Here is a 20,076-nt window from a genome sequence, read left to right as displayed (position 1 = left end):
TATGTCCAAACTTACAAAGAGGTACACTTTAAATGTCTGTCATTTTTTGCTTATCAATTATACCTCAGTAAAGCTACAGAATAAGTAAACAAACTCACTATCCTTTCTCTGCAGTGCTCTGCAGCCCTAAGCGCCCATCCCTCCAGCCCTCAGATGGCTCTGTCTGTCCTACTGGTCCTTCCTGGCATCCTGCTCAGCCTGGCGGAGACTCCAGCCTCTGCTCCTGTCCACCGGGTGAGACCTTCCTGTGCTCCTGCACACCTGTAGCATCCCCTGTCACTGCCCTCCTAGGAAGAGAGTTCTAATTTTCCTGGCTGAGCTGGGGCCAGGGAACAAGTTGTGAAAATATGAGAAGAGGGACTTCCCTGGCAGTCCAGTGGTTAAGATTCTGCGCTTCCAATGCAGGGGGATAGGTTTGATCCCTGGTTGGGGAACTAAGATCCCATATGCCACGGGGCACGACCAAAAAAATAAATAGAAAAAATATGAGAAGAAAGATGCGGAGTTGATTTCACCTCCTCGGTCCCAGGAGGGTAGAGCAGAACACGGGTGGAATACAGGGGGTGAGGGCTCAGCTTATCCAAAGCAAAAACTTCCTAATGATTAGTGTTTGCCCAGAGATGCCCAAAGATGCCTTCCAAGGTAAAACTTCCCATCATTGTAAATTTTCAAGGCTGTAACAAGCAGGATAATCCCCTGGAGGGCGTGTTAACGTACAAGGTACCGAGTGCCATCCCCAGAGTTTGTGGTTGATTGAGTCTGCATTTCTAACCAGTTCCCAGGCAATGCTGGTGCTGGTGGTCCTGAGACCACATTTTGAGAGCCCCTGATTCAGAGCCTGGGCCGTGGAGACGGGGCTGAGTTGGAAGTCCCTTTCTGTCACTTTCTAGCTGTATGACTTCTGGCACGTTGCCTATTATCTCTCTCTGTTGATGATCCTCTGCGGGGAGCAGGGGTGGCACCGCAGAGGGTGGCAGGCTCTTAGAATGACCTTCAGCAGGTAGTCAGTATGGCTGCCGCACGTTGGGGTACCAGCTATGCTCCATGGTGGCTGAGGGTAAGCCACTTCAGTTTCTTTGAGTTTCCCTCTTTCTACATAACTAGAGGATAATGATCCCCATCTGATGGGACGTTCAGGGGATTTTGACATGGGCGCTTCCTTGGCCCCAGGACCAGTGCTAAACCCTGAACATGCACTGGCCAGTTCTATCCGGCAAATTCGAATGTAGACTTTATCGTGTTACTTCCCTTTGACAGAATGGAAAACAGAGGCTTATCAGCAAGACAGGAATTAACAAGTGTACATCATGATCTAGACAGACAAAACTGCAAGGTGAATGGATGTGTTTCCTAGGCCATAATCCTTTGGAGTATAGGTACATAATAATTACTCAATAAATGTACGTTATTCCTATTATGCTAAAAAAAAGAAAAGAAGGAAAAAGAAAACCAAGGCTTAAATATTCAGGACACATAATTGTTAAGACTCTCATATCTGCCTGGGTCTGAATTGTAGCTCTGCTATGAAACGTGTTCATTCAGGCTATTAGCCCAACCTTTCTGAGCCTCAGTTTCTTCTTCTGTTAAACAAGGCTACTAATAATTGTTACCTGCCAGGGTTGTTGGGAGGATTAGGTGAGTAAATATGTCAAGGACTAGACCCAGAGCCGGCTTCATGGGCAAGCAGCCTGCAGAGCCACACAGGACCGCATGCCAGGAGGGGCCCCACATGATGATGCCCTGCTGTCATCTTGAAATCCTTAATCGTGTTCATCGAGGGGCCTCATATTTTCATTTTGCACTGGGCCCCCTAGATTAGGTAGCCAGTCCTCCTCGGAACCGACGCTGGCATGTAGTAAAACCCACAGTAAATGTTAGCCGTTATAATTATCAAAGGAACTCAGCACCTTCTGAGCGCTCCATCCCTGGCTCGTGCCTGTGAGCAGTGCATTGGCAACCCTGTAACAACCCTAAACTCACATTCCCTCAAGGCCATGGGCTTTATTTCCTGACCTGTCTTGAGGGTTAGTCTAGTGGAGTGATATGCTGCATGGATCCTGGAGCCAGAGCGCTGGCTTCAAGTCCCGGCTCTGCCCCTGGCTTGGTGTGCCGCCTTCATCTCTCAATGCCAGAGTTTCCTCATCTGTGACAATGGGTATAACGATGTCCCCCTGCTGCATGGAGATGCTGTGAAGATTAGATAAACTACAGCAATTCCTGGGAGGATCCTCCACCCTCTCTCCCCGTTCCCCCAAGCACATCTTCATTGGGTACTAGCTGTATACTTGGGATGTGCTGCTTCATGACAGTTAAATCAGTCACATGCCAACATTCCAGTGACACAACGGTGTGGCAGAGCAGAGAGGATGTGAGGTTTGGGTCCAGACGCAGTTGGGCTCAAACCCCAGTTCTGCCACTTAGTGGTGGGATAACGTTGAGCAAGTGTCTACTTGTCAAAGCCACAGTCCTCTCCCTGGCAAGTAGGGATGGTCAGCGTGTAGCCTGTTCCCCCGGATTCGGTGGAGGTGCCCCATCCGATGAGCAGTGCTCTGGGTCTGCTGGATTCTGTGTTCTCCCTGCCTTTAACGACCACCTGGTCGTGCTGCCCCCAATCCCCGGCCAGGACTGATGGAGGCCGGAAGGAGAAGATAGCCCTCGGGATCCTAGACCTGTGGAAGGCCACTGGTGAGCGAATGGGTAGTTAGACTGCCCTACCCTCCATCCCCAGCACTCTACTCCACCTGCCTGTTGCTGGTTTTGGAAACTGTTTTGTTGTTGTTTTTTTTTCAACCGTAAAATAAATTTACTGCTGATAACTTTATAGAATTTACTCCCTGTTTTTTTTTTTAACATCTTTATTGGAGTATAATTGCTTTACAATGGTGTGTTAGCTTCTGTTTTATAACAAAGTGAATCAGCTATACATATACATATATCCCCATATCTCCTCCCTCTTGCGTCTCCTTCCCTCCCACCCTCCCTATCCCACCCCTCTAGGTGAAAAATATGGAACGCTTCACGAATTTGCGTGTCATCGTTGCACAGGGGCCATGCTAATCTTCTTTGTATCGTTCCAATTTTAGTATATGTGCTGCCGAAGCAAGCACATACTCCCTGTTTTTGATGTTACAAACTTTAGGGTCTTTGAGATATGCAGGATCCTTGTATTTAACTGGTGTAAACCCCATTATTTGAGCTCTCTCTCTCTCTCTTTTTTTCTTTTGGCTGCGTTGGGTCTTTGTTGCTGCGCGCTGACTTTCTCTAGTTGGCGAGCGGGGGCTGCTCTTTGTTGCGGTGTGCGGGCTTCTCTTTGCGGTGGCTTCTGTTGTTGCGGAGCACGGGTTCTAGGTGCACGGGCTTCAGTAGTTGTGGTGCAAGGGCTTAGTTGCTCCGCGGCATGTGGGATCTTCCCGTACCAGGGCTCGAACCCCTGTCCCCTGCATTGGCAGGCGGATTTTTAACCACTGCACCACCAGGGAAGCCCCAAGCGTATGTTTTTTAAAATAAAGTTTTTGCTTTGTGTTCTTCTTTCAACAATGCATGTCTTGGGCTTCCCTGGTGGCGCAGTGGTTGAGAATCTGCCTGCCAATGCAGGGGACACGGGTTCGAGCCCTGGTCTGGGAAGATCCCACGTGCCGCAGAGCAACTGGGCCCGTAAGCCACAACTACTGAGCCTGCGCGTCTGGAGCCTGTGCTCTGCAACAAGAGAGGCCGCGATAGTGAGAGGCCCGCGCACCACGATGAAGACTGGCCCCCGCTCGCCACAACTAGAAAAAGCCTTCGCACAGAAATGAAGACCCAACACAGCCAAAAATAAATAAATAAATAAATAAATAAATAAAACCCCCAAAAGACAAAAAAACAATGCATGTTTCACTGGTTTTCAGTACTTCATTATGAAACTGAAGCTACTGCTGATTGTCTTTCTGTTAGGAGTGATTTCGTTGTAAAATAGGATGCTCCTGGCATAGCAGCCAGGTAAAATAGAGGAAAACCAGTGAAATTTAAATTTCAAATAAACAAACACACTTTTGTCCAAGAGTGTTCTGTGTGTTTCCTCTTCTCAGTCTTTTTTACATTGAGTAGATGATAGCTGTGGTTTTGTCTACCTGGCCTTTATTATGTTGAGATATGTTCCCTCTATACTTGTTGAGATAAAGTACTCCTATTTGGATAGGGTGTCATTCTTTTTCCCCATTGGTGTACACCCTCTAGCTTTCTAAATGCCTACTCAGAAATAGGTTCTTCTCCTTGGATGGATCTAGAGACTGTCATACGGAATGAAGTAAGTCAGAAAGTGAAAAACAAATATCGTATATTAACGCATATATGTGGAACCTAGAAAAATGGTATAGAGGAACCAGTTTGCAGGGCAGAAATAGAGACACAGATGTAGAGAACAAACGTATGGACACCAAGGGGGCAAAGTGGCGGGGAGAGGGGTGCTGGTGGGATGAATTGGGAGATTGGGATTGACATATATACGGTAATATGTATAAAATAGATAACAAATAAGAACCTGCTGTATAAAAAAATAAATAAAATAGGGCTTCCCCAGTGGCGCAGTGGTTAAGAATCTGCCTGCCAATGCAGGGGACATGGGTTCGAGCCCTGGTCCGGGAAGATCACACATTCCACGGAGCAACTAAGCCCGTGGGCCACAACTACTGGGCCTGTGCTCTAGAGCCCGCGAGCCACAACTACTGAAGTCCGCGTGCCACAACTGCTGAAGCCCACGCACCTAGAGGCCGTGCTCTGCAACAAGAGAAGCCACCACAATGAGAAGCCTGTGCACGGCAACGAAGAGTAGCCTCCACTCGCCACAACTAGAGAAAACCCGCAACAAAGACCCAACATAGCCAAAAATAAATAAATAAAAAATAACTTTTTTAAAAAAATAAATAAATAAAATTAAATTAAAAAATTCAAAACATAAAAAAAAAGAGATAGGTTCTTCGCACACTTCAGCTCATTGGCTGCTTTTAAACAAAAGTCTTTTACAACTTATTTCATGAGAAAAGAAAAAAGAGTAGGTAACCCGATTTGGTTACAACCATTAGATCTCAATTCTCTAACTCCTTCGAACTCTCCAGGCAGTGAGAGTAAATTCACTAGATCAGGAAAACCAATCTGTTTCCCCCCAAAATGCAAACCATAAAGTCTAACATAAATAAAATATGATAAAGATAATCTACAAAAAACCAACATGGAGTCCTCTTTAACAAATCATGGTTTCTCCTGGTGGAGTTTCCATGGGAAATTGAATCTACCCAGATTATCTAAAATGGTTCCATCCAAGACCTTTATCCAATCACTGGGATGATGAGGTTATAGGAAGGGACACCTGGAATTTCCCCTGGCTCTTATATAAATAGAGACATTTCAGCTCCAGACACACTTTGAGAGCCAGTCCCGGACTTGAGGAGGCTGAAGGCAAGAGGGCTCCAAGAGGTAAGTGACATGTGGGAATGTCTAAAGAGAATGCTTAGAAATCAGGAGAGATGGAGGTGGGTTTCAGAAAGGTTTGGCTTTCTATTCACCTTGCATTAGCTCAGAGACCTTGGGAAAGCAGCAGATCTCCCTCAAACCCCACACTAACTATGGTTGATTGTTGAACTCTTCTGTGAGATGAGAAGAATGTTTCCATAGTCCGTGGTGTGGTGTGCTGCGGTCCATTTTTTCAACTAGGGCTTCTGAACCGTGGTGCTATGGATATTTTGACCAGAAATTTTTTTGTTTTCCTATAAAGGTGGATGTCAGAATTATAATAGAGTGGATTATTGTCTGTGGCATGAAATATTGAACCAGGGGGGTAGTGATGTCCAGTATTTGGATGTGGGATGTATGGGAGAGGGAAGGGTGGAATAAAATGAAACTCATCTGGTTCATTCTTTTCCTTTTCTTTTCTTTTCTTTTTTTTTATCCCAGCCTTCTGAACAGTGACTCTATTGCTGAGAAGAAGCAGAGGAAATCCCTTTCCAAAGAGTTCAATTGGCTCCAGCTCTACAAGTGTTTCCTCAGTGTCCTATTGGAAAATTTCTCCGTCAACATGGCTGAGGACCAGATATTTTTCTGGGGTCAAGGAAAACTCCCCTACGGCCCTGGATCAGAGTCACCAGTGTCTGTGCCACACCAAGATACACTTTTGGAAAAGCCAGACTGTGACCGGGAGATGTGGCACGTTCGCTTCAGAACATTTAGAAGCTCAGAGGAATCCGACCCCGTCCAGGATCTGAGGAGACTCCGTGAGCTCTGCCATCTGTGGTTGAGGCCAGATCTTCACACCAAGGAGCAGACGATGGACATGCTGGTGCTGGAGCAGTTTATGATCTGCATGCCGCTGGAGTGCCAGGTCTTAGTCAAGGAAACGGGGGTGCAGAGTTGCAAAGCCTTGGAGGACATGCTAAGAAATAAGCAGAAACCCAAGAAGTGTGTGAGTAGGAACCTTGGGATTGGTATGGGAAAGGGAGAGATGGGATGGGACCTGTAAGCTGGGGGTTGAACAAGATAGGATCTGAGTGGTTGACTCTAAATCACTGATATTCAAATGGGTGAGAGGTTTCTTTGGGCATCGTTGAGAGTTATTTTTGGCTGTCCCAACTTGAGGGATGTAGATCTTTTAAACAACAAAAAAAGTGCGCTTGTATGGTACGATGCCATTGGTTGCCTTGAGAGCTGCTTTCCAGGTCATATAGGAGACTGATCTCGATTGAGTTTTTTCCCTCACAGACCATAGTCCGCATACAAGGACAGGACTTTCTTGTGCGAAGCTCAGAAGTTGAGATGGTTGAATCCGAGGCCAGTGACATGAACGATGAGAGAGACCAATGCAGGGAGCCCCGATCCCCTGTGAGTGAGATACCTCCAGAGAACGGCCAGCAGAAAAGACGAGAGCTGCATATTCTGACAGGAGCCAAGGACCTGTCAAGGGGGCAGGTGAGTGTGTGATGCCCTGGTCTCTGGAGAGAGTCTGGGAGAACTTAGAAGAGGTTCAGGTGGACATTGCTGCTAGAGTAATTGGGAGTTTTGGTAAAGGACAGGAATGGACCCATTGGCTTCAGGGATTTTCATGGATGCCTTAAGTTCCTAGACATTTTCCAGCTTGTGTGAGAATGAAGACTTATCCATCTTTGTCCCTTTGCCATGAATACGTGTAGTTTTAAGAGTGGGGAGAAAGGAATCCTGCCTCAATGGAATAGTGCTAGGTCAGTTTGCCGCGGATAAATGCACTGACAGCTGATTTCCACATGGTTGCTTTCCTCAGAGGCACTTCATAGTTCACAATATGGTCAACCCTTGGAGTAGAAGGAGTGGTTCCCAATTCGACTCATTTTTCCTCCTAGAGGACACTGGAGAATGTCTGGAGACAGCTGATTTGTCCAAATGGGGTTGGGTGTGGGGGAGGGGATGCTCTTGATTTCTAGTGAGTAGAGACTAGGGATGCTGCTTATCATCTTACCATGTACTGCATAACCACCATCAGAAGGACGAACTCAAACAAAGTAGGAAAAAGTGATGAACTTGGGAGAATGTACCCAGGGTCCTTTGCTTCCAGGGTCAGGGGCAGGGAGTATTGAGATGACACAGAGAGATGTATGCATTGAGAATTCAGAGTGCCAACTATGGTATCAAGACTTGATTGCACGATGTGGCCAGTAGGGATCAAGGATAGACTTAGGTATCAGGAGATGATTATCAATTGGGGTGATGGGGGTGGCCCAGAAGAAGTCAGGGCATATCCCCCAAACTGATATTAAGAAAGTTGGAGTCTTAGATCATGATATGACAGGGATGGGGAAAGAGGAAACAGAGCTTTCCATGGACTAAGGTAGCTGGGTTATTGACTCTGCTTGGTTGCTCCTTGGCAGGACCAGAAAGGTCTCCTGTCAGAGACCTTTCCTGAAACAGGTGAAATGGAGGGTCTGACATCCAAGGAGAACTTGGAGAAAGACCTGATGGAAGACACGGAAGAGACAAGAACCCATCAATCTCAAGAGCCTGAACATCTGAAAGGTCCTGGTGAGTCTGGAAACTTGGAATTCAGAGGAGTTAATGACTCCCTTCCTATGGTGGCTTGGGGCTGGGTACCCAGCATTACCATCCCTTGGGCGGGCGGGGGGAGTTGGTTCTCCAAACCAACCTTCTCCATCATCCCCTTTCCAGGGTGTGTCATAATCTAGACTCTTAGGTAGTTTAGTTGATGGGAAGTTCTCTGCCACATCAGCGCTGGGTTTCAATGAGGTTGGCACCACGGAAAATGCTCCTTGTTAAATGCTGTGTGCTGAATCTCTTTTTTCAGAACATTCTGAGAGGGCAGAGGGTGGGAAGAATCCCCAAGAAGGAATTCATATTTCAAATGTGGACGCTGAACGTTTTCCTCTTGTGTTCCAGAGGGAGAAGTTTCTACTAAGAGTGGATACAGAAAAGGTTCTCTGAGGGGTCTAAGAGGTTTCAAAAGGAAACAGGCCAACAGTCCCAGTTTCCAAGAAGTACATCAAGAAGAAACCACATCTTTGGACAAAGGAGAATTCTCAGGACAACTTGGGTCCCCTTTCATTGGTTCACCTAGCACGGTGGGACCCAACATTCTTCCTGAGGGAAAAGAAGCCCAGGCATGGGCACCCTATGAATGTAGGGAATGCAAGAAGAGATTTCCTTATCCATCTCAGCTTACCCTTCACCAGAGGACACACACAGGAGAGAGACCTTTTCGATGCAACACGTGTGACAAAGGGTTCATGCAGCCTTCGGACCTGCGAGCTCATGAGCGGATCCACACAGGCAAGAAGCCATACTGCTGTGATCTCTGCCCCAAGAAGTTCACCCACGACTCCACGCTGCGTGCTCACAAGAGGACCCACACCAAGGAGAAGCCTTTCCGCTGTGAGCACTGTGACAAAGCCTTCAGCCACAGAGGGAACCTCAATGTTCACCGACGCACCCACTCTGGGCTCAAACCCTACGTGTGTCCCGAGTGTCACAGTGCCTTCTGTCAGCTGGGGACTTTCAAACGCCACCAGAAAACACATTCCAAATGACTCGCCCCAGTCCCTGCCCTCAGATGCCAGTCTCTTCTGATCCAAGAAGGAAATTCAGGATAATTTGTTACTTATGTAATATCAAGAAAGGATGACATTTGAAGAATTTAGGATTATACTGGAACCTAATGGGGTTCCATTCACGTGAATTAGGAGGATCCTTGAGCGCTAACTTATAATTCCCTTTGGATTTTGTTTTCTACTTTAGTGTAGGCTATGCTTTTCTGATAAGCTTTTGCTCTGTGTTCTTCTTCCAATGAAGTCATGTTTCATTGGTTTTCAGTACTTCATCATGAAACTGAGGCTGCTGTCGATTGTCTTCCTGTTAGGCACGATTTCATTGTAAAATAGGATGCTCCGTGTAGGGTGGCCAGACTAAATACAGGACAACCAGTGACATTTAAATTTCAAATAAACAAACACTTTTCTGTCAAAGAGTGTTCTGTGTATTTCCTCCTCCAAGACTTCTATGTGGAGTAGATAATAGCTGTGTTCTTGTCTATGTGGCCTTTATTATGTTGAAATATGTTCCCTCTATACTTTTTCAGATATTGCTTCCTTAGGTGTTTACAAAACGGAAGGCTTCCTAAATTGATAGGCATCATTCTTTCTCCCTGCTGGTGTTCAACCTCTGGTTTTCTAAATGTCTACTCAGAAATAGGTTCTTATAGTTGAGCTCATCAGCTGATATTAGAAAAAAAAAAGTCTTTAAAAATTTTTTTAAACTTTTTATTCATTTTATTTATTTATTTTGGCTGCATTGGGCCTTTGTTGCTGCATGTGGGCTTCCTCTCATTGCGGCGAGCGGGGGCTACTCTGCATTGCGGTGCGAGGGCTTCTCATTGCAGTGGCTTCTCTTGTCGCGGAGCACAGTCTCTAGGCACGCCGGCTTCAGTAGTTGTGGCTTGCTGGCTCTAGAGCGCAGGCTCCGTCACTGTGCCTCATGGGCTTAGTTGCTCCGCAACATGTGGGATCTCCCTGGATTAGGGATCGAATCCCTGTCCCCTGCCTTGGCAGGAGGATTCTTAACCATTGTGCCACAAGGGAATTCCTAGAAAAAAGTCTTTTAAGCCTTATTTACATGAGAAAAAATAGTTAGGTAACCCACCAACTATCAGATCTCTATTCTCTTTCTCCCTGGAACACTTCACGCAAATGAGAAAATAATTCACTAAACCAGGAATACCAATCCATTTCCCACCCACCGACCCCCCCCAAAAAAAAGCAATCCATAAAATTCTAGAATAAATAAAGTACAATAAAGAAGTCTACCACAAAACCAATATGGAAGCCTCTTGAATAAATCATGGTTTCTCCTGGTGAAGTTTCCATGGAAAATTGAATCCACCTGGATTATGCAAAATGGTTCGTTCCACAACATTAACCCAATCACTCTGCTTACTGGGTAACAGTCAGGGACCCCTGGAATTTCCCCCAGCTCCATATAAATAGAGACATTTCATCTCCTGGCACAGTTTGAGAACAAGTCTGTGACTTGAGGACACTGAGGTCAAGAGGGCTCTGTGGGGTAAGTCCCAAGTGGGAATGTCTAAAGAGAATACTTAGAAATCAGGACAGATAGAAGTGGGTTTTCGAAAGGTTTGGCTTTCTATTCAACTTTCTATTCTCCGAGCTAACTCGGAGACCTTGGGAAAACAACTGACCTCCCTGGATCCTCATATTAACTATGGTTGATTGTTGAACTCTTCTGTGAGATGAGAAGAACTTGTCACCCAAGTGAACACAAAAACACTAATTCAGAAATATACATGCACCCCAAAGTTCATAGCAACATTATTTACAATAGCCAAGACATGGATGCAACCCATGTCCATCAACAGAAAAATGGATAAAGAAGGTGTGGTATGTATATACAATGGAATATTAGCCATAAAAAGAATGAAATAATGCCATTTGTAGCAACATGGATGGACCTAGAGGTTGTCATACTGAGTGAAGTAAGTCAGACAGAGAAAGACAAATATCATATGATGTCACTTATATGTGGAATCTAAAAAATACAACAAACTAGTATAATAAAAAGGAAGCAGACTCACAGATATAGAGAACAAACTAGTGGTGACCAGTCGGGAGAGGGCAGGGATGGGCAATATATGGGTGGGGGAGTAGGAGGTACAAACTTTTGGGTGTAAATTAGGCTGCAAGGATGTAGTGTACAACACTGGGAATATAGCCTATATATATATAATATATATATATAATATATAATATATATATTTATTATTTTTTTAAAGATAGGGAGTATTTAGCCATTGTCATTAATTTAATGTAACAATAAATAAGTGACAATTAACTCTTCTTAGCAAGTTTGGAACATTTCTCTGATTTCGATAATTGTAAATTGTTGGGTCAAGACACATGCACATTCATACAACATTTAGTATATGTTACCAGATACAATACCTGCCGGGAAACTAACACTTCACAATCCGGCCAGCAGAGAGCAGGGTGATCATTTTCCTACATTCTTGCCAAACTGGATGTTGTACTTTTTGCCTCCAGAGGCACAAATAGAAGGCCATCATTTTGAAGTGTACCTCTTTGCTGGTTAGAATCTCAGTATTGTTGCCTATGGTTGCTTTTTTTTTAAAAATTGAAGTATAGTTGATTTACAATGTTGTGTTAATTTCTGCTGGACAGCACAGTGATTCAGTCATACATTCTTTTTCATAATCTTTTCATTATGGTTTATCACAGGATATTGAATATAGTCCCTGTGCTCTACAGTAGGACCTTGTTGTTTATCCATCCTATATATAATAGTGTGCATCTGTTAATCCCAAACTCTCAATCCATCCCTACCCCACCTCCTTCCCCCTTGGCAAACCATAAGTCTGATCTCTATGCCCGTGAGTCTGTTTCCATTTCATAGATGTGTTCATTTGTGTCTTATTTTAGATTCCACATATAAGTGATATCATATGGTGTTTGTCTTTCTCTTTCTGTCTTATTTCACTCAGTATGACAATCTCTAGGTCCATCCATGTAGTGGCAAATGGCATTATTTTATTCTTTTTTATGGCTGAGTAGTATTCCATTGTATATATGTACCACATCTTCTTTATCCATTCATCTGTCGATGGACATTTAGGTTGTTTCCATGTGTTGGCTATTGTGAATAGTGCTGAATATAACCAATATTTTGTAATAACTGTAAATGGAGTGTAACCTTTAAAAATTGTATTAAAAATAATTTAAAGTGTCCGAAAAATTAAAATAAAATAAAATACAATAACCAGGACTTCCCTGGTGGCCCAGTGGTTAAGACACCATGCTCCCAATGCAGGGGACACAGGTTTGGTTCCTGGTCGGGGAACTAAGATCCCACATGCTGCATGGCATGGCCAATAATAATAATAATAATAAAATAAAATAACCAATGGAATCTAAAAAGTAAAAAAAGGGACAATATAACAAAAGAGTCTCACAGAATCAGAACAAACTAGTGATACCAGTGGGGAGAAAGAAGAGGGAGGGGCAAGATAGATGAAGGGATTTAATTGGTACAAACTAGTAGGTATAAACTAAGTTACAAGGATGTAATATACAGCACAGGGAGTACAGTTAATATTTATAATAAAGTATGTAGTATATTCTATAAAAATATCGAATTACTACTTTGTACATCTGAAACTAATGTAATATTGTAAGTCAACTATACTTCAATAAAAAATAAAACGAAAAAATAAAGTAAAATAACCAGTTCTTCAAATGAGGAAATGTTTTGCTAACTGATGCTTCAAGGAATGAGTATCTGTTTTAAAAAAAATAAATCTTTCTGCTGTTAGTGTGGGAATTAATTTGACCCTTCATTTGGTAATTCACATGACCTGCCATTTTTTTCTTTTACTAGAATGGTATATTTAAATGTTATTGTGGGACTTCCCTGGTGGCGCAGTGGTTAAGAATCCGCCTGCCAATGCAGGGGACATGGGTTCAAGCCCTGGTCTGGGAAGATCCCTCATGCCTCGGAACCGCTAAGCCCATGCGCCACAGCTACTGAGCCCGCATGCCATAACTACTGAAGCCCGTGCACCTAGAGCCCGTGCTCTGCAACAACAGAAGCCACCGCAAAGAGAAACCCGCACACCACAATGAAGAGTAGACCCCGCTCGCCAGCTAGATAAAGCCCGTGAGCAGCAAAGAAGATCCAACGCAGCCCCCCCAAAATAAATAAATTTATAAAGAAATATTATATTATATTGAAATATATTATTATTTTTATTATATTATTTATTATTTTATATTTATTATTATTTATTTTTAATTTTATTATTATTTACAATATATAAATATATTATAAATAATAAAATGAAATATTTTATTATACAGATTATTATTGACCCCAAAGTATTATATAGAGATCAAATTGTACTTACTATATGATTATCTTCCAATTAGATTATAACCTGTTTTATTTATTATGCTATTTTATGAGACTAAATTATGATTTTACATATTTTTATAGTTTGTATTGAGGTATAGTTGATTAATATTACATTAGTTTCAAGTGTACGACATTATGATTCAAAATTTTTATAGATTTTACTCTATTTAAAGTTATAAAATAATGTCTATACTCCCTCTGCTGTACAGTATATCCTTGTAGCTTATTTCTTCTACACACGGTCATTTGTAACTCTTAATCCCTTACCCCTACCTACCCTTCTTCCCAGTGGTAACCACTCGTTTCTTTTTTATATCTGTGAGTCTGTTTCCGTTTTGTTACATACATTCATTTGTTTTATTTTTTAGATTCCACATATGAGTGATAACACACAGTATTTGTCTTTCTCTGACTTATTTCACTATCATACCCTCCAGATCCATCCATGTTGTTGCACATGGCAAAATTTCATTCTTTTTATGGTTGAATAATATTCTCTCTCTCTCTCTCTCTCTCTCTATATATATATATATATATATATATATATCTCACATCTTCTTTATCCGTTCATCTGTTGATGGGCACTTAAGTTGCTTCCACGTCTTGCCGATTCTAAATAGCGCTGCTATGAACACTGAGGTGCCTGTATCTTTCTCTTTTTTTTAGGTACCTGTATCTTTTTGAATTAGTGTTTTCATTGTCTATGTATATAGACCCAGGAGTGAGATTGCTGGATCATATGGTAGTTCTATTTTTAGCTTTTAAAGGAACTTCCATACTGTTTTCCACAGTGGCTGCACCAATTTACAATCCCACCAACAGTGTAGGAGGGTTTCCTTTTCACCAACATTTGTCATTTGTAGACTTTTTCTTTTTTAATAAATAAATAAATTTATTTACCTATTGGACTGCGCTGGGTCTTCGTTGCTGCGCGTGGGCCCTCTCCAGTTGCCCCGAGCGAGGGTTACGCCTCATTGTGGTGCGTGGGCTTCTCATCGCAGTGGCTTCTCTTGTTGCAGAGCACAGGCTCTAGGCACACGGGCTTCAGTAGTTGTGGCACGCGGGCTTAGTTGCTCCGCGGCATGTGGGATCTTCCTGCACCAGGGATCGAACCCGTGTCCCGTTCATTGGCAGGTGGATTCTTAACCACTGCGCCACCAGGCAAGTCCCTGTTTTTGCTTTAAAGTGATGGTTATTACAATGAGGTTTCCAGATGGCAGTGGGATTGGTTAAAAGGGGACTATCTTATACCATTTTGCGGAAGATGACTTAAGTTCCTCTTATGGTTACCAGAGGCATTTAAAAGAAATAATTTAAATTTTGCTTATGTTCCTGAAAGAAGCTAGATTTAGTTTAACTTCCACGACTTACATGGGTTCCTCGCTCAGGGAATTTTCAAGTGCTGTCTCCATTTTGTATTTAACTTTATTTGTATTAGTTTTTTTGTATGTGATAGTTTCATTAAAATTTAAAATGGAAAAAGAAGAGGGAAAAACTGTTGGGCAGGTAAAACAGGACTTGTGCACTAGATGAGGTCTGCAATGAGGAGGTGACACGGTCAGATCTGGGTGTTAGATCCTTGCGGCCCCGGTGGGAGCTGGTTTGAGGGAGAGGAGAGTTCAGTAGAAGGCTGGGGCAACGGTAGTCAGGAGGGGAAGGGAGGCTGGCGCCTTGGGGATGGAGAGGAGAGGTGAAGGAACCCGGCAGCAGTGGACCACATTTCAATCTGGGAGGCAGGTGGATTGTGGGTGTGGGGTTCAGAGGGACATCTGTGCAGACAGAAATTCGGGAAGGGCAGGATGTCCACACAGGGAAGGGCAGGTCTTCACATCGTCGGTTGTGTCCACTCGGTTTTCCCCAGTGAAGTTTCACCCAACTACTACCACCCTGAAGAAGCCTCCGAAGAAAGAACACCAGGTGGAACGCGTTGAGATGCGCCTACATGATGGTCACCTTCTTGTTCGTGTCCTACAGTAAAGAAGGCTGGGTAGGAAAAGCCGGGTACCTAATGAGGGAGGGGGAGGGGGGATGGATGGAGGGAGGGGGAGGGGGAATGGATGGAGGGAGGGGGAGAGAGGGGAGCTTGAAGGAAGGGAAGGAGGAGCCGGGTACCCAAGGCCCAGGCAGGATGTTGGTGATGATAGTGAAGATGAGGAGGACCTTGCAGCACTTGTAGAAGAAGTGCTAACGGATTTGGTGTGAGGGATGGGGAAGACCGAGGGGCCGAGGAGATGAGTGCCAGGCTTGGCATGGGCCCTTCGTTAGATGAGTGGTTCTCAGATGGGGGTGATTTTGCCACTCAGGGGACACTCAGCAGCATCTGGAGACCTTTTGGGTTGTCACTGCTGGAGGAGGGGTTGCTACTGGTACTTAGTGGATAGAGGTCAGGGATGCCTCTCCACATCCTATATTGCATAGGACGGTGCCCACAGCAAAGACTGACCCAGGTCAAAATGTCAGTGGTGATGAGGTTGAGAAACCCCAGGTTAGAGGATCCTGTCACTTATGGGGATGGAGTGAACTGGCTGGAAGATGAAGCAGTAAGAGGGGAGACCCCAGGATGTCGCCACCAGAGGGAAGGAGAAGGAGGCGGGCAGGAAAGAAGGAAGGAGGACTGGGGAGAAAGGGAGGGAAGGTGGTAGACTTGCCTCACCCCTGCCATCTCTTTCTCTGTTTCTGGTTCACCCCTTCTTCAGCCTCCCAAGTGTTACTGCCATTACTGTAACCCAGAAGTGGACACCAAGTATGTTCTCGCAGGGAAGGGGATTTTGTCCACTGCTAGGGTGGGAGGGCTTGGTCCCAACTGCCTAGTGTTTGAGTAGGGAACCCCAGGGGGGTTTCAAAACTCCAACTGTAGAATCACAGAATTGAATGAAAAGTTTCAAGTTCATCTCCCTAATCTCAAGCCACCGCTCACAAATGATAAGGATATGGAGAACTGAAAGAATTCATTTATGAATTCCCTCAAGAAATGTTATGTGGGATTTTTTTTAAGTTGTGGCAGGATACACATAATATAAAAATTTTTAAATACATTTATTTATTTATTTTTGCCTGCATTGGGTGTTCATTGCTGCGCACGGGCTTTCTCTAGTTGTGGTGAGCAGGGGCTACTCTTTGTTGCGGTGCGCGGGCTTTTCACTGGGGTGGCTTCTCTTGTTGAGGAGCATGTGCTCTAGGCACGTGGGCTTCAGTAGTTGTGGCACATGGGCTCAGTAGTTCTGGCACACAGCCTTAGTTGCTCCGCGGCCTGTGGGGTCTTCCCGGACCAGGGCTCGAACCCGTGACCCCTGCATTGGCAGGCCGATTCTTAACCACTGCGCCACTAGGGAAGTCCCTATAAAACTTACCAAAAAAAAAAGAATATATTTAAAATATTAAGCCTAACTCATATTCTATGAATAACTCCAGTATCTAAAGTCGTTGCTGATATGATTTTGCTGGCAGTTGTTCTTGTTTTCTCTTGCTCATGGTTTAGGTGCCTTGTTGAGAATTTTGACTACACACATATCAAATAAAATTCAAAGAATTTTTTGAAAAAAAATAAAAAATAAAACTTACCATTAGTGACGTTTAGGACATTCACAATGTTTTGCAACTATCTAGCTCCAAAAATTTTTCATCATCCCCAGAGGAACCTCTGTACCCATAAGCAGTCTCTCCTTCCAGCCCCTGGCAACCACTAATCAACTCTCTCTCTCTCTCTCTCTCTCTCTGGGTTTATCTATTCTGGACATTTCATATGAGTGGAATCATATACTGTGTGGCCTTTTGTGTCTGGCTTCATTCACGTAACATAATGTTTTCAAAGTCCATCCAAGTTGTAGCATGTAACAACACTTCATTCTTTTCCATGGCTGAATAGTATTCCTTTGCATGGATATGCCACATTTTGTTTATCCATTCTTCAGTTGAAGGACATTTGAGTTGTTTCCACCTTTTGACTATTGTTACTAGTGCTGCTATGAACATCTGTGTACAAATTTTTGTTTGAACACCTGTTTCCAGCTCTTTGGGGTACACACACCTAGGAGTAGAAAGTCTGTCATGTGATAATTCTATGCTGCACTTATTGAGAAATGCAGTCAATACATTTTTATTGAGTAACTGCTCTATGATGGATTCTGGATTCATTAAAATGGTCAAACGGTGAATTTCATGTCATGTGGATTTTACCTCAGTTTTTTAAAACTATAAAAAGGGGTGGAGGCTGGAGTCACGCTCAGGCTGTAGGTTTCAGACCAATGCAGCAGACTGTGAGCCCCTCTGGGAGCAAGAAGACGCTTGATCTCTCCCTGGGACTCCAGTGCCCAGGCCTTATATATTCACACCCTGCACCAACTCTACATGATCCCAGTGTGACAGGCTGGGGGTGCAGCAGGGCTGCAGCAGGGGAGCTCCCTGTGCTCTTGGAGCATGCCCTCTAGTGGGAGTGCAGGGGATAAACTAGCAATCATCTGAGTTTCCTAGAAGGTGCTGTGGCAGAGAGGAACTGGAGCGCGCAGCTTTGTCCCACTGGGTGGTCAGAAGAACCCCTCTCTGAGGAGGAGACATTTGCACTGAGTGATGGGGAGGAGCCAGCCGGCTGAGATCTAGGGAAGCATGTTCCAGGTAGTGGGTCAGCTCGGGGAGTTGGAGGGGCAGGGTGAGCAGAGCCCAGTGAGCAAGGAGAGTGGTCTAGGATATAAATTGATGCACAGATACATTTCCCTCCTCTCTTGCCTTCCTTAGAAACGATCCCTGCTGTGCTTTCTAGTGGCCCTGCTCCATCTCGGCTCAGCCTTCATGAGTCCTCCATCTCTCAGGTAGTCAGTCTCAACTCCCGCGAAAACTCCCTGTTCCCTGGACTGCCGATTTGGAGGGTAATGAGTTGGGTCCTTTGAGGAATAGTGCCTATCTGCCCAGAGGCATGGCAGGAAGGTGTCTCTGAGAAGATGGGCCCAGAGTGTAGCTGAGTGAGCATCTGCAGGGGCCTCCCCCACAACTCCTCTTCAGCCTTTATCAGCTCTTTCCCTCTGTTTCTGTAATAAAGTGTACACTTGTTGAAATGGCTGAGTGCCTGGTTCTTCCACTGAGGCTTTGCATGTGGGGTGGCAGGTGTGCGAAGAGTCCTATCTATCACGTAATTCTGGCAGCAACCCTATAAGGAGGTTCTGTTATGCTGCCTGCTTTGTAAGTGGAGAATATAGAAGACTTGAGTCCAGATCCCAGCTCCACCCCTTACTGGATTGCCATTCTGGGGAAGTTATTGTTTCTCAGTGCCGCGTTTTACTATCTATAAAATGGGGATATTAAGAGTGTATAAGACCTCTAATCATCACAATCAGGACCAGTCGTTTGGTTCATCAAAAAGTTGGTTAAAAGGGGCAATGAAAAATACTTTAAAATCTGTAATTGTACACATATTTGCCAATGCTTTGATATAGGACCAGAGGTTGGTTTTGCTTTGTTTTTAGTTTGGGTATATGGACCTACAATTTCCAGTTTGTCCTTAAGTGGGGAGCAAAAACTCTTATACAGCAATTTGGGCATAGGGGGAGGCCAGGGATGCTGCTCTACACGCTACAGTGCACAGGACGGCCCCCAGACCCAAATGTCAATAACGCTGAGGCTGAAAAACATGGGTTCACTTTCTGCGTCTCCCCGCTCAAAACGTCCATCCCCTTCTTTGTTCCCTGCTGTCTCCATGGCAACGGGCACTTATCGGGCATTTAATAACGACCCGCTGGATGAATAAATGAAGGCCCAGGGTGGGCAGGGGGAGGCGGGCGTGCTCCTGAGACTCACTAGTGGCCCATTTGTCATGGAGACAGGCCTGAAATGGAAAGTCTGGGTTTCCAACCAAATTGGGAGCAAAAAAATAATAAACAAAAACGAGCCAGTGAATCCAGCGAAGTCTCTTAGCACTTACTAGAAAGCAGGCACGATCATTTACTAGTGATTATTTCGATAATAAAGCTTCCCCGACCCCAAGCGGACAGCTCACAAGCGGCCCCGCCCCCACCGGGCTCCTCCCAGGACCCGCCCCATCACCGCCCTCCCCAGGCGCACGAGCTCAACGCCTCATCACAGGGCCCGGCGCGTGACGTCACCGCGCAAGGGGCGGGGAGCGAGCGTGCGGTGTTACCATGGTTACCGCGATAGGCTCAGAAACTTCCACAAGTGATGGTCGAGCCCCCCACAACTGACCCCGAGGCCAGCGAACGGGCCAGGCCACCTGGCAGGAAGGACCTGGCAAGCAGGGCCAGGGATAGAAAACGGGAACGCTGGGTCAGGGACATTTCTCATTCCCATCGGCGGCCCGATTGCTCGGCGGCCACTTCCGGATCCGGGTGCTATTTTTCGCCAGAAAATAACAGTTTGAGAACCATTTACAAGCGTTCTCTATCCACGAAGTCATCCTTGAATACAGCCATTGTTATCACAGTCTCCTTTTTACGAACAAGTGTGCCTCCCGTTTCTCTGCCCCTTTGAGACTACAATATCCAGAAGTCTCCGGGCCGCTCTTCCCCAGGCCCTCAGTCCGAAGGTTGCCTTGGAGACAGCGAGACGCCGAAAGCCAGAAAAAATGAGGCGGGGCCAGGTTGGAAGAAGGATTCTTATTGGCGGAGCGATCACGTCACCAGCTTT

At 44.9% G+C, this 20,076-nt stretch overlaps 1 protein-coding gene and 1 non-coding gene across 2 annotated transcripts; one reads left to right on the top strand and one right to left on the bottom strand.

The window, feature by feature from the left end:
• Positions 1 to 3,000: 3,000 nt before the first annotated feature.
• Positions 3,001 to 3,107, bottom strand: LOC115802595 (U6 spliceosomal RNA). Its single transcript, XR_004023097.1, has one exon. It is a non-coding gene; the product is annotated as a U6 spliceosomal RNA (small nuclear RNA).
• Positions 3,108 to 5,196: 2,089 nt separating this feature from the next.
• Positions 5,197 to 9,038, top strand: LOC111180563 (zinc finger and SCAN domain-containing protein 5B). Its single transcript, XM_022584969.2, has 4 exons — positions 5,197 to 6,433; positions 6,730 to 6,936; positions 7,869 to 8,019; positions 8,392 to 9,038. The coding sequence occupies exons 1-4, from the start codon at positions 5,819 to 5,821 to the stop codon at positions 9,036 to 9,038; spliced, it is 1,620 nt and encodes a 539-aa protein (XP_022440677.2). The 5' UTR covers positions 5,197 to 5,818.
• The last annotated feature ends 11,038 nt before the right edge of the window (positions 9,039 to 20,076 follow it).

Source organism: Delphinapterus leucas, chromosome 20, assembly GCF_059928025.1.
Source record: "Delphinapterus leucas isolate spDelLeu-1000000601 "Yukka" chromosome 20, BTC_Dleu_Yukka2, whole genome shotgun sequence".
Classification (NCBI taxonomy): domain Eukaryota; kingdom Metazoa; phylum Chordata; class Mammalia; order Artiodactyla; family Monodontidae; genus Delphinapterus; species Delphinapterus leucas.
The sequence above is the reverse complement of the archived record's forward strand: the minus strand, read 5'-3'. Positions and strand labels throughout refer to the sequence as shown.

What these genes read in the sequence shown, in the direction of transcription:
- LOC111180563 (XM_022584969.2), top strand. Translation starts at nt 5,819, where the DNA reads ATGTCCAGTATTTGGATGTGGGATGTATGGGAGAGGGAAGGGTGGAAT. An exon ending in AGCAGAAACCCAAGAAGTGT is followed by an intron (nt 6,434 to 6,729) that starts GTGAGTAGGAAC and finishes TTTCCCTCACAG; the next exon opens with ACCATAGTCCGCATACAAGG. An exon ending in TGAACATCTGAAAGGTCCTG is followed by an intron (nt 8,020 to 8,391) that starts GTGAGTCTGGAA and finishes CTTGTGTTCCAG; the next exon opens with AGGGAGAAGTTTCTACTAAG.